Source organism: Oncorhynchus keta, chromosome 1 (assembly GCF_023373465.1).
Source record: "Oncorhynchus keta strain PuntledgeMale-10-30-2019 chromosome 1, Oket_V2, whole genome shotgun sequence".
Classification (NCBI taxonomy): Eukaryota; Metazoa; Chordata; class Actinopteri; order Salmoniformes; family Salmonidae; genus Oncorhynchus; species Oncorhynchus keta.
The window spans coordinates 82,734,932-82,749,652 of record NC_068421.1 but is presented as its reverse complement, the minus strand read 5'-3'; the positions used below and the strand labels follow the sequence as shown (position 1 = coordinate 82,749,652).

At 42.0% G+C, this 14,721-nt stretch overlaps 1 protein-coding gene across 2 annotated transcripts in view; it reads left to right on the top strand.

The window, feature by feature from the left end:
- The first annotated feature begins 4,826 nt into the window (after nucleotides 1-4,826).
- LOC118393706 (leptin receptor) overlaps nucleotides 4,827-14,721 on the top strand; it is a 53,254-nt gene continuing 43,359 nt past the window's right edge. The window contains exons 1-4 of one of the 2 annotated variants that reach the window (XM_052462349.1): nucleotides 4,827-5,156; nucleotides 12,035-12,091; nucleotides 12,782-12,834; nucleotides 14,016-14,246. In XM_052462349.1, coding sequence (XP_052318309.1) covers nucleotides 12,081-12,091; nucleotides 12,782-12,834; nucleotides 14,016-14,246 — 295 coding nt within the window. In that variant the 5' untranslated portion in view covers nucleotides 4,827-5,156; nucleotides 12,035-12,080. The remainder of the gene's footprint in view (nucleotides 5,157-12,034; nucleotides 12,092-12,781; nucleotides 12,835-14,015; nucleotides 14,247-14,721) is intronic. The other variant, XM_052462360.1, reaches the window with a different exon arrangement.

Below are 14,721 nucleotides of genomic sequence, written 5' to 3'. Positions count from 1 at the left end.
GGGATGCACAAGAGCAAGAGTACAAGAGGCGACTCTGGGATGTACAAGAGCAAGAGTACAAGAGGCGACTCTGGGATGTGCAAGAGTACAAGAGGCGACTCTGGGATGTGCAAGAGTACAAGAGGCGACTCTGGGATGTACAAGAGCAAGAGTACAAGAGGCGACTCTGGGATGTACAAGAGCAAGAGTACAAGAGGCGACTCTGGGATGCACAAGAGCAAGAGTACAAGAGGCGACTCTGGGATGTACAAGAGCAAGAGTACAAGAGGCGACTCTGGGATTTACAAGAGCAAGAGTACAAGAGGCGACTCTGGGATGTAGAAGAGCAAGAGTACAAGAGGCGACTCTGTGTACTACTCCCTTCACAGAACAGCGTAAAATGGCTCTAACCAGAATAGAAAGAGGAATGGGAGGCCCCGGTGCACAACTGAGCAAGAGTACAAGTTCAAGAGGTGACTCTGGGATGTACAAGAGCAAGAGTACAAGAGGCGACTCTGGGATGTACAAGAGCAAAAGTACAAGAGGCGACTCTGGGATGCGCAAGAGTACAAGAGGCGACTCTGGGATTTACAAGAGCAAGAGTACAAGAGGCGACTCTGGGATGTACAAGAGCAAGAGTACAAGAGGTGACTCTGGGATGTGCAAGAGTACAAGAGCAAGAGTACAAGAGGCGACTCTGGGATGTACAAGAGCAAGAGTACAAGAGGCGACTCTGGGATTTACAAGAGCAAGAGTACAAGAGGCGACTCTGGGATGTAGAAGAGCAAGAGTACAAGAGGCGACTCTGGGATGTGCAAGAGTACAAGAGGCGACTCTGGGATGTGCAAGAGTACAAGAGGCGACTCTGGGATGCACAAGAGCAAGAGTACAAGAGGCGACTCTGGGATGCACAAGAGCAAGAGTACAAGAGGCGACTCTGGGATGCACAAGAGCAAGAGTACAAGAGGAGACTCTGGGATATACAAGAGCAAGAGTACAAGAGGCGACTCTGGGATGTGCAAGAGTACAAGAGGCGACTCTGGGATGTACAAGAGCAAGAGTACAAGAGGCGACTCTGGGATGTACAAGAGCAAGAGTACAAGAGGCGACTCTGGGATGTACAAGAGCAAGAGTACAAGAGGCGACTCTGGGATTTACAAGAGCAAGAGTACAAGAGGCGACTCTGGGATGTGCAAGAGTACAAGAGGCGACTCTGGGATGTACAAGAGCAAGAGTACAAGAGGCGACTCTGGGATGTACAAGAGCAAGAGTACAAGAGGCGACTCTGGGATGTACAAGAGCAAGAGTACAAGAGGCGACTCTGGGATGCTGGCCGGAGTTGCAAAGGAAGAAAATATTAAGATGGGCAAAAGAACACAGACACTGGACAGAGGAACTCTGCCTAGAAGGCCAGCATCCCGGAGTCGCCTCTTCACTGTTGACACTGAGACTGGTGTTTTGCGGGTACTATTTAATGAAGCTGCCAGTTGAGGACTTGTGAGGCATCTGTTTATTACTTTATTTTTTTTAAACTGCTTTGTTGTTTCGGACTTGTAAATCAGCATTTCACTGTAAGGTCTACCTGGTCCATTTGGCGCATGTGACATACAATTTGATTTCATTTGAAATTATCTTCCCAAGTCAAACTTTACAATATAAACACATCTGCTTACTATAATAGAAGGAAAAAATGTAGGTTTTGGTGAAAAGAGGTTTTGTTTCCTTTACATGCAAAACAGTCCACAGTTAGACAAGGACATGCTCCAGGTGTCAAACTGTGTTTCACTGATGAATCAGACTTTCATCTCTGTCAGGGAACAAACAACCTGCTAAGAACAGTTACCCACCTCTGCTTTGGCTGTGTGCCTCTCATACAGAATCTAGTTTTAAGTTGTATTAGTCGTAGGTACAGGATACACATAGTATACACTGTCCAACAAAATGGGTACTTACATGTTCCTTCTCCACAATGCAACAACAATAAGAAAAAATAAAAGATAAGAATACCAACATAAAGTAAATGGCTCAGTAGAATAAACATTTTAGCACAAGTATAACACAGGAAGGCACAATTTATAGTCCAATATTTACATGTGTTTTGATGGGGATTGGTGTGTTTAGATGGTGCAGTATTTAACAATCACCCAGGGAATCACCCCAGGAATTAGAGAGTAATTATCCCAGACCAAGTCTGTTTTTGACACCCAAATCTCAGTCCTTCGATTGCATGCCTCTGGGAGTATTGCCTAACAACCTACTCTACGAAGCCACCAACGCAATGTGAGTCACAGTGTTGAACCAGTTCCAAACTGGGCGCGCTGGGGCTTGCATCACTGGGAGGAAATCCTGGCTGATATCTTTAGAGACGCAGTTGCACAGATTACTCTAGAGGGCCTTCCAATACATGATTTATGCATGCCAGAATTGCTCAAATATGGCTATAAGAGTTTGTTTTCTCTTTTTAAAAATATTTTACTTTAACCAAAAACAAATACAGTGGGGCAAAAAGTATTTAGTCAGCCACCAATTGTGCAAGTTCTCCCACTTAAAAAGATGAGAGAGGTCTGTAATTTTCATCATAGGTACACTTGAACTATGACAGACAAAATAGGAAATAAATCCAGAAAATCACATTGTAGGATTTTTAATGAATTTATTTGCAAATTATGGTGGAAAATACGTATTTGGTCAATAACAAAAGTTTATCAATACTTTGTTATATACCCTTTGTTGGCAATTACAGAGGTCAAACATTTTCTGTAAGTCTTCACAAGGTTTTCACACACTGCTGGTTGCTGGTATTTTGGCCCATTTCTCCATGCAGAGCTCCTCTAGAGCAGTGATGTTTTGGGGCTGTTGCTGGGCAACATGGACTTTCAACTCCCTCCAAAGATTTTCTGTGGGTTTGAGATCTGGAGACTGGCTAGGCCACTCCAGGACCTTGAAATGCTTCTTACGAAGCCACTCCTTCGTTGCCCGGGCGGTGTGTTTGGGATCATTGTCATGCTGAAAGACCCAGCCACGTTTCATCTTCAATGCCCTTGCTGATGGAAGGAGGTTTTCACTCAAAATCTCACGATACATGGCCCCATTCATTATTTCCTTTACACGGATCAGTCGTCCTGGTCCCTTTGCAGAAAAATAGCCCAAAGCATGATGTTTCCTCCCCCATGCTTCACAGTAGGTATGGTGTTCTTTGGATGCAACTCAGCATTCTTTGTCCTCCAAACACGACGAGTTGAGTTTTTACCAAAAAGTTATATTTTGGTTTGATCTGTCCATATGACATTCTCCCAATCTTCTTCTGGATCATCCAAATGCTCTCTAGCAAACTTCCGACGGGCCTGGACATGAACTGGCTTAAGCAGGGGGACACGTCTGGCACTGCAGGATTTGAGTCCCTGGTGGCGTAGTGTGTTACTGATGGTAGGCTTTGTTACTTTGGTCCCAGCTCTCTGCAGGTCATTCACTAGGTCCCCCCATGTGGTTCTGGGATTTTTGCTCACCGTTCTTGTGATCATTTTGACCCCACGGGGTGAGATCTTGCGTGGAGCCCCAGATCGAGGGAGATTATCAGTGGTCTTGTATGTCTTCCATTTCCTAATAATTGCTCCCACAGTTGATTTATTCAAACCAAGCTTCTTACCTATTGCAGATTCAGTCTTCCCAGCCTGGTGCAGGTCTACAATTTTGTTTCTGGTGTCCTTTGACAGCTCTTTGTTCTTGGCCATAGTGGAGTTTGGAGTGTGACTGTTTGAGGTTGTGGACAGGTGTCTTTTATACTGATAACAAGTTCAAACAGGTGCCATTAATACAGGTAATGAGTGGAGGACAGAGGAACCTCTTAAAGAAGAAGTTACAGGCCTGTGAGAGACAGAAATTTTGCTTGTTTGTAGGTGACCAAATACTTATTTTCCACCATAATTTGTAAATAAATTCATAAAAAATCCTACAATGTGATTTTCTGGATTTTATTTCTTCTCATTTTGTCTGTCATAGTTGAAGTGTACCTATGATGAAAATTACAGGCCTCTCTCATCTTTTTAAGTGGGAGAACTTGCACAATTGGTGGCTGACTAAATACTTTTTTGCCCCACTGTATATGCATATAAGCTACAGCCTGGATGAAAAAAATAACAAATAAGAAGGCAAAAATATATATACACATTAGTTGTTTTTTCACTTAAAGAAAAACATGCAGCAAACATATCTGGCCAGGTGACACACAGACAGCTGTGTCTGTATTTATACTGTATGTCGACTATGAGTTCACTCCTTTTTTCAACTTTAATAATTTCACATTGTCCTCCAAAGCAATGTCATGATAATTTTCCCATTATGAATATGTTATTATTAATGCCTCTGGGACTAAAGACAATTAATAAATACTTTTTATTAGACTAATGACTAATTTAAGCTGCAATATATAACTTTTTGGGTGATCAATCAAATGTACATAGAAATGTGAAATATAGATCTGGTAGATATGTACTATGTAGCTATTTCTATGCTTCCCATTTCATTTTTTTGTCTTTTACTTTTTGTACACCATATTCAAACAAGCTGAAAATACAATATTTTGTGTTGTGGAACATATATTTGACAGTGGTTTAGATGGTACAATGATTATCTACACTATACTTGCTTTTTTTTTGTCACATAAACTGAAATTTAAGCAACATTTTTGCAACCAGGAAATGGCAGAGCGATTTATGCATAGTGCATATTTAATAGTGCATTGTCAACCATGTTATATTGTGTTGGAGACATTTTTATTATAATTGTGTTTTTAATGGTTATTAGAAAAGTGTTATTATTTGGTAGGCGGTAGTTCCCGTGACGATATTGTCTCATGCTTAACCTACGCCACTCCCTTCTCCAAACCTAGAGGACCGCTAGTGAAGAGCGCGGTTCAGTTAGCTACATGTGGGGGAGAAGAGACAGCGCTGGGAAACATACTGGACTTCAATGACAAGGAACTTTTTCAGCATTCTGACATTGTTATAACAGTATGGTCTACAACAGTAGCTTATGATCCGCACCTGAATTTGTGAAGGAATTAGGCAAACTAGTGGCTAGCATATTGAGTCCTCAAAACGTCGGTATTTGTTGCATAGTAATTCACTGACTATCGGCTACTGGGAAATCGGCGACTTGGAGAGGAACCAAAATATCAAGTAAGGCACAGTTAATTAAAGTTATCTTCTAAATGTTTGAATTATAGCTTACTATTTAGAGCAGTACGCGCTTTCAAGATAAGTGCAACATTCTAGAATATTTGTAGTCCATGTAAATAACTCAAGGGGCTAATTTTTGTGGTATTTTATGGGGATTCCTGGAGTCCACATAAAACATGACGAAACAGAACATGAATAAACAAGAACAGCTCAAGCACAAAACGAAATGCATTTTAAAACGGCACACATAGTCGACATACAGTATAAATACAGACACAGCTGTCTGTGTGTCACCTGGCCAGATATGTTTGCTGCATGTTTTTCTTTAAGTGAAAAAACAACTAATGTGTATATATATTTTTGCCTCCTTATTTGTTGTGTTTTTTCATCCAGGCTGTAGCTTATATGCATATATTTGTTTTTAGTTAAATATTGCAAGTAAAAAAAAAAAAAAAGAGAACAAACTCTTATAGCCATATTTGAGCAATTCTGGCATGCATAAATCATGTATTGGAAGGCCCTCTAGAGTAATCTGTGCAACTGCGTCTCTAAAGATATCAACCAGGATTTCCTCCCAGTGATGCAAGCCCCAGCGCGCCCAGTTTGGAAGTGGTTCAACGCTGTGACTCACATTGCGTTGGTGGCTTCGTAGAGTAGGTTGTTAGGCAATACTCCCAGAGGCATGCAATCGAAGGACTGAGATTTGGGTATCAAAAACAGACTTCACACCTTTTTATAGGATAATTAATCTACATTGATGTTCAGGCTATGGATGAAATTCAGCAGGTTAGCGTTTTTCCTCATGAATCTTGCTCTGAAGGCAGCTCTGCATTTCCACGTCATTTCACCAACAACAATTAAATATCATGACGTTGAATCAACGTGGGAAAATGGTTGGATTTGAAGAAGGCATCAACATAAGGGAATTTCGTAGGTTAAAATGGGACTTTTAATCAAAATCCAATGACATGGTAAAATCTGAAGTTGATTTCACTTTTAATTCACTTTAGTTGACAACTCAACCAAATGTAAATCAAACCTAGATGTTGAACTGACATGTGGGTGGTCACTAGCTGACTGCCACAAAGTTATACAATCGGATTAGAAACCTAACCCTAACCACACTGATAACACAAATGCCTAACACTAACCTTAAAGGAAGACCGAAAAGCACCTTTTTGTATTCGTACATTTTTACAATATAGTACATTTTTAATTTTCAGCTGGCCTATCTAAGGGGAAAGTCACTCAGTTCTGCTCGTGACAATGTGTCAACCTGCTGAAATTCAAGAGGTACTCCAAATGAGATGAGCGATTTGATTTGGCCACTGATCTATGTGAATACCCATTAGGTGCTTTATCAAATCTGGACCACATTTGTTTATCAAATCTTGATGGTTTTCCATTTGACTAGTGATTAACATTCATTTCTTTTCTGGTCATTTGAAATTTGTGATACGCCTACCACCATATGTTGTTATTGTCATTGGCAGAGTACAACTTGTTTTGATATGTGACCTAATGAATATGAGGCATGTGTGTACCAGCACGGGCTGTGATGGAGAGGATACACTTTTTTTCCTCTTTTTTTTCATTGAGGGCCCGATCATGCCCAATGCTTCCTTCTCATCATTATATTGATAGCAGTTTGATAACACACACACAGAGGTTGTTACATCACATTGAATAACACCTAGTCCAGTTGTTATTGCTCAGTGACCTAACTCATCCCTATGGATTGTCTAGGAATAGGTCTCTCAGCTGCAGGTGGCCACTTGGCTGAATAGCTGTCCATCCATGGTACTTTATTGTAACCTGGGATGTTATTGTTTTGAACAAGAGAACCAATGAATTAATGGATGCAGTCATTGATATGTATTTGTTTGGAGTAATGCTTGCAAAGGGTAAGATATTGATGTTTGGTGTGGGTATCAAGTTCCCAGACTAGGTAAAAACACTTTCTCATTACTGAGTGAGTCAAATAGGTTAGCAGGTAGCCTAGCGGTTAGAGCATTGGGCCAGTAAACGAAAGGTTGCTAGTTAGAATCCCGCAGCCATGAACATATTTATGGCTCAGTCATGTCCACTGTAGCTCATTATGAATTCAGAAAAAAAAAAGAAATGTCCCTTTTTCAGGACCATGTCTTTTTTAAAGAGAATTCATAAAAATCAATATCTTCATTGTAAAGGGTTTAAACACAGTTTCCCATGCTTGTTCAATGAACCATAAACAATTAATCATCATGCACCTATGGAATGGTCGTTAAGACACTAACAGCTTACAGACGGTAGGCACAGTTATGAAAACTTAGGACACTAAAGAGGCCTTTCTACTGACTCTGGAAAAACACCAAAAGAAAGATGCCCAGGGTCCCTGCTCATCTGCGTGAACGTGCCTTAGGAATGCTTCAAGGAGGCATGAGGACTGCAGATGTGGCCAGGGCAATAAATTGCAATGTCCGTACTGTGAGACGCCTAAGACAGAGCTACAGAAGGACAGGACGGACAGCTGATCGTCCTCGCAGTGGCAGACCATGTGTAACAACACCTGCACAGGATCGGTACATAAAAAAATCACACCTGCGGGACAGGTACAGGTTGGTAACAACTGCCCAAATTACACCAGGAACACACAATCCCTCCATCAGTGCTCAGACTGCCTGCAATAGGCTGAGAGAGGCTGGACTGAGGGCTTGTAGGCCTGTTGTCTGGTGAGGACCTGCCTTACATCACCGACAACAACGTCGCCTATGGGCACAAACCCACTGTCGTTGGACCAGACAGGACTGGCAAAAGTGCTCTTCACTGACGAGTCACGGTTTTGTCTCACCGGGGATGATGGTCGGATTCGCATTTATTGTCAAAGGAATGAGCATTACACCGAGGCCTGTACTCTGGAGCGGGATTGATTTGGAGGTGGAGGGTCCGTCATGGTCTGGGGTGGTGTGTCACAGCATCATCGGACTGTGCTTGTTGTCATTGCAGGCAATCTCAACGCTGTGCGTTACAGGGAAGACATCCTCCTCCCTCGTGTGGTACACTTCCTGCAGGCTCATACTGACATGACCCTCCAGCATGACAATGCCACCAGCCATACTGCTTGTCCTGTGTGTGATTTCCTGCAAGACAGGAATGTCAGTGTTCTGCCCCCCTCTAGAAATGTCTGGGAACTTGCAGGTGCCTTGTCGGAAGAGTGGGGTAACATCTCACAGCAAGAACGGGCAAATCTGGTGCAGTCCATGAGGAGGCGATGCACTCCAGTACTTAATGCAGCTGGTGGCCACACCAGATACTGACTGTTACTTTTCATTTGGACCCCCCTTTGTTCAGGGACACATTATTCAATTTCTGATAGTCACATGTCTGTTGAACTTGTTCAGTGTCTGTTGTTGAATATTGTTAAGTTCATACAAATATTTACACATGTTAAGTTTACTGAAAATAAACGCAGTTGACAGTGAGAGAACGTTTCTTTTTTTTGTAACATTGCTGCCTTTATTTTAACTGCCTTTGAGGAATCATTTTAAAGTTATATTATTAGTAATCATTACACTATTTGAGAAATGTGTTTATCTGCCTATCCCTCCCATGTTTTCCAGGGTTGGTAGGTGCACCTGCACACAGCTGACCTTTGGTTTTGTCTATGGATGGAAGGGACTTTTCGTAGCTGGTTAGGAGAACTTAGTGTTAACAGAATTTAATGTTGCAGGTTAGGAGAATTAGGTTAAGGTTAGGAAAAGAGTTAGGGTTAGATAAAATGATCTCCTAACCTGCTACAAAAAGTAACTTCCGTCCATAGCTGTGTAACATATAGTCACAACCAGGAATGCTTGAAATGGTGGCTTTCCCCTGCTCAGATGTTGCATGCGTCAACCAATGGTTGCGTGCCTCTTCATCGACTGTGTCATCGACTGAAACATTGCTATAACATATGATGTGGTTAGCTGATAAAAGGCAGTTTTCAGCCGTTATGGTGACTGTTGTATAATTTCCACCTCAGGACAAGAACAATAATGAACTGGCACTTAACTGTACAAGGCAATAAATGAGCAAGAACCTACATCCAGAGGCTACTTTTCTGGTCGCCGTCAATTTTAATTCTACTAACTAAGGCATGTGATGACGAACATCATCAACACGTCTCCAACACCACTAGAGGTGTTTTAAAGTCCTAGACCACTGTTATTCTACCTGCAAGCCTACAAGGCCCTCCCTCGTCTGCCAATCGGCAAATCAGATCATGACTCCCTAATCCTGCTTGCTGTTTACAAGCATAAACTCAAACGGGAAGTACCCGTGACTTGCTCTGTTGAGAAATGAGAATCCGAGATTATGCCACAAGACTGCTTTGCTAGCGCTGATTGGAATATGTTTAGAGAGTCCGCTGAGTCCAAGCTAAACACCTCCGTCACCGGCTTCATTAGAAACTGCGTCAGCGATATTGTCCCCACGGTGAGAGTTCGCTCCTTCCCCAATCAAAAGCCCGGATTAACACAGAGGTTGGTGCTAAACTAAAGGAGAGGGCTACCTCACCCAGAGCTATCGTATACAACCCTGAGACTACAGTTGCGGACAAGAATAAGTACAATAATTCCTGCAACGACCTCCGCAGAGTTATCAAGCAGAGTTAACAAGCAAAAGGACACTATAGGAATAAGGTGGAATCACCTATGATGACAATTACAGGCCTCTCATCTTTTTAAGTTGGAGAACTTGCACAGTTGGTGGCTGACTAAATACTTTTTTCCCCCACTGTATGTAATCATGAAGTACTTTGAGGCTTGTTATGGCACACATCAACTCCATCATCCCAGACTGTCATGCTCAAAGTAGATGTCCTAACCGACTTGCCAAAACTATAGTTTGTTAACAAGAAATTTGTGGAGTGGTTGAAAAACAAGTTTTAATGACTCCGACCTAAATGTATGTAAACTTCCGACTTCAACTGTATGTACCTCCATTACTCCAGTATCCCTGCACATTGTAAATATGGTACTGAACTGACCTTGTATACGTTATGCTTACTTACTTATTGTGTTCTTCATATTCTTCTTTTTTCTCGTGTTTTCTAGTATTACATTGTTATCGCAGGATGTTGGTGGTACCTTTAATTGGGAGATTGGGCTCTTGGTAATGGCTGGAGCGATATCAGTCGAATGGTATGAAATACATCACACGCGGTTTCCATTTGTTTGATGCCTTTCCAGTCGCTCCGTTCCGACCCTTATTTTGAGCCATCCTCCCCTCAGCAGCCTCCACTGATTTGTTATTGGTTACTGAATTGCTGGGTTTTAAATTTACAAGGAATGTATTTCACTGTACTTGTCCATGTGACATTAATTTGAAACTTGAAACCATGATTACCCTCTTTATGCAATAAATCGTGTAGGCCTATTGAAAATAATGTCATGTGCCTACCTATAACCTCCCCCATGGCTGTGAGACACAGTACCCTTCCACACTGGCATTAACGGAAACGTTATAAACTAAAATGGAAGATTCCTTTCCCTCAGACTATTGTTGTGGTAATTAATTGAAAGCAAATGTATTATTATCTGAGTGGCAGAGGCAGCAGGGACCTGTCTGTCAGTCAGCTAAGTAGACATAGACTCTAGTCTTGTCGTTCTATTTCTATGTTGTCAGACACGTCAAGGCCTTGTCTTCAATATATGCAAATTAGCTGCTACTTCAAGGAGAGATCGTTTATTAAAGAACGGACCAATATTACATTTTTCAAGACTTGTGATAGTCAGAAATCCTCCAGTGAAATAATTTATTCCAAGATCCAGGGACTGAAAGGGATAAATGGGGCTCTCAGAGCAATTTTGAAGAAATGGTCCCCGCTTGAATTTCATTTACCTTGGTAGTAGTTTATTTTTATATACATTAACATTTAGTAGTGGGAGATTGGGATCTGGATGGCGAGATGACTTGGGGAGCAGTTTCAATCGTTTCTTCAGAGTAGAGATGAAACATCTCTATCTACACTCTTAGAAAAAAGGGTTCCAAAACAGTTCTTCAGCTGTCCCCATAGGAAAACCCTTTTTCATTCCAGGTAGAACCCTTTTGGGTTTCATGTAGAACCCTTTGTGGAAAGGGTTCTATAGAACTGAAGAGTTCTACCTGGATCCAAAAATAGTTCTTCATAGGGTTCTCCTATGGGGGACAGCCGAATAATCTTTTTAGGTTCTAGATAGCCCCCCTTTGCCCTCAATTCGTTGGAGCATGGACTCTACAAGGTGTCGAAGCATTCCACAGGGATGTTGGCCCATGTTGACTCCAATGCTTGCATCAGTTGTCTTAAATTGGCCGTATGTCCTTTGAGTGGTGGGACCATTCTTGATGCACATGGGAAACTGTTGAGATTGAAACTCGGCAGGATTGCCATTCTTGAAACGAACCGGTGTGCCTGGCACCTACTACCATACCCCGTTCTAAGGCAATTAAATATTTTGTCTTGCCCATTCACCCTCTGAATGGCACACATACACAATCCATGTAGCCCAGTGGTTAGAGCGTTGGACTAGTAACTGAAAGGTTGCAAGTTCAAATCCCCAAGCTGACAAGGTACAAATCTGTCGTTCTGGCCCTGAACAGGCAGTTAACCCACTGTTCCCAGGCTGTCATTGACAATAAGAATTTGTTCTTAACTGACTTGCCTAGTAAAATAAAGGTAAAAAAAAAATGTATCAATTGTCTTAAAAATCCTTCTTTAACCTGTCTCCTCCACTTCGTCTACACTGATTTACCAAGGGACATCAATAAGGGATCATAGCTTTCACCTGGTCAGTCTTTCATGGAAAGAGCAGGTGTTCATAATGTTTTGTACACATTGTATATCGTTGTTGTCTTCCTCTCTATCTCTGTTCCCTCCCCAGTGAGCGTTATCTCACTCACAGAGGCCATGTGCACCAACTCTCACTCATGAAGACAATGTAAGTATGATTGATGGTGGTGATCTTGAATGTGAAATGGAATTAATGTGGCATGGGATTGAACTTTAGCACGTGTGATTTAAAACGCAGGCAGGCACCATGCTTATACAGCAGTTAATGTAGGTTAGTGTTTATTCTGTGTTAATGTTATTTACCGTACTGCCTATGTCGTCAAAGGAGGGTTGGGGTTGGACTATATAGTGGTTTATGATATGAATGCTATAGTCATAATGGAAATTTAAGTGTGAATGGGGAAGGGAATTGTACTTTTTGAAAAATTACTCAGCAATTGTACATTCAGAAGCTGACAAACCTTCGTACAGCTGCAGGCTCGTTAAACAGTACAGTATCATCCATTCTAATCTTCCATGAGGAAGTTTCTGTGGTGTAGAGATCAGTCAAGCCTGTGCCTGCACATGAGCAGACAACACCCAGCCCATTACAGCAGAATACTGTGGTCATGGTGTGGTGACTATCACTAAAGGCTCTGACAAAGTTCAGTAAAACCCTCTGTTCTCCTGTCAAATGAGTTTTCAGTGTTGGATTGAGTTAAGATTGCATAGACTGTATGTGTTTTACATATCTTTCTCTCTTTATATATGTTTCTAGCTCTCTACGGGTTCTCTCTTCATCTACTCGTACCTCTCTTTCACTCTCTCCCTCCTTCCCTCTCTTTCTCTATCTCTGCAGGATCCTGTCTGCAATGTTGCCATTCCTGGTGCATATTGTCATCATCTCCCACAGTGAGTTGAGTTCCTTTCCCGTTAGTTCAGATTCTTCTATCTCACTGCATCCATCCACATTTACCTCCCATGTGGCTCTGCCTGTAGTCACACAACTTCACTCTCCCCAGGAAACCTTTCCTTTAGACTAAAATAATGAATAGCAAACATTTCAGCAGCGATGCCACATGTAATTACATCCGGCAGCAATTTTCTGGAACCTTCACGTGCCAGAACGTACAGAACAGTACACTCATACGCATATATACAGAAACAAAGGTCATCTTCCCATACAATCACGCCCCTACTTACAATACAGTCCATTATTGGCAAAATAAAAAGGGCCATTGAGTGTTGCATTTCATTGGTGTGACACTGAGTGATCTAAATAGAAGGATGCCGGTCTCTGTGGTTAGCTGTCTTTGTAATGTTGGACATCATCCAATGTGTTTGGCAATAATCCTTCTACCACACAAGTGAAACACACAATAGATCGTTCAGCAGGGCATAATGTCTCCTGACCACAAAAATGGCCCATATTGAACCAAATAGACACACACAAATATATTTCCCCCATGAAAAGTAGAAATTAAATTGGAACCGCACACATGATTGCTGCACCACATACCTTTTAATTTGGCTAGTTAGACAACAAATTGATCCTAGAAGTGGATCTTTGTCAGGTAAAGTAGCAATCCTTTGTATGTGCATGTGGGCAAGCATGTCTTTGGGAATCAGTATACAACATATCCCTTTTGTAATATCTATCCCAAGTCGGCATGCTATGGGGAGACTGGGAGGGTGGATGGATGACTAATAGGTAGAATGAACCATAGTCTTGTCAGTCACATTGTTTTACCTGGTTGACAAAGAAGCATGTACAGTATGAATACTTGAGCTGGTAGAAGTCCTCTGGTATAGGCTGAGGTTACCAGAGTTCATTCTAGTAAAGGTCTCTGAACAATATTGTAGCCTTTTTATAATACTTTTACCAACTTCATGAACATCTCTTGAAATCTTCACAATTCGGTCTGAAATTAATGTACTAATTGAATTCATATCAATGTCGTCTTTGAATACCATGCTGAGAATCAAACCCACAACTATGGTATTACCAGCATCATTATACCCCAGCCACAACTTCTGTCCAGTGTCTGATGTAATTTCCTGTCAACCATGTTTACTTCCTGTTTTTGCCTCAGGTGCTGTGTTGGTGGAGCCTGTGGAAGTATCCCCCCATGGAGACCTTCTAGACCTCCCCTGGCAGACAGGGCTCTGCTGTTCCTCAACCCCAGCCCAAGTTCACCACGGAGGAGAGGAAGAAGACGGGGGGTCTGCACCATCTGATACGGGGCACCCACACACCCTTCAGTGCCTCTACAGGAACTTCACAAGCACACTAGGACCTCACCCGGAGACTGAACCCAGCAGAGGTAAGCGTCCTGCTCTGTTTTACTGACATGACATCACAGAAGGCTGGAAACAATGTGTTTGACATATTTACCACTCCATTGATTCTGCTCCAGTCATTACCACCAGCCCGTTCTCCCTAATTAAGGTGCCACCAACCTCCTGTGCATGATATTTACTGGGTGAGAGTTCTGTCTTACTACTGCCCTGGGACCATATTCACAAAGCAAGATGCTGACTGAGGATCAAATACCTTTTAAAGCATAATGAAAAAGAGCAAGGAATTGATTCTAGATCAGCACTCCTATTCTGAGACAATTTGTATATACTGGCCTTGGACAGCTGGATAAATGTGTTTTCATTTCTCTGAATGGTGCGTAATAAAACAGCCTGTGACCACTTAACTGCACTGAGGAAGAGAACATTGAGGCTCATTCAATTGAATAGGGGCCAATTAACTGGAGTGATAAGATGGCCTCTGTGCACTTGAGTGTGGTG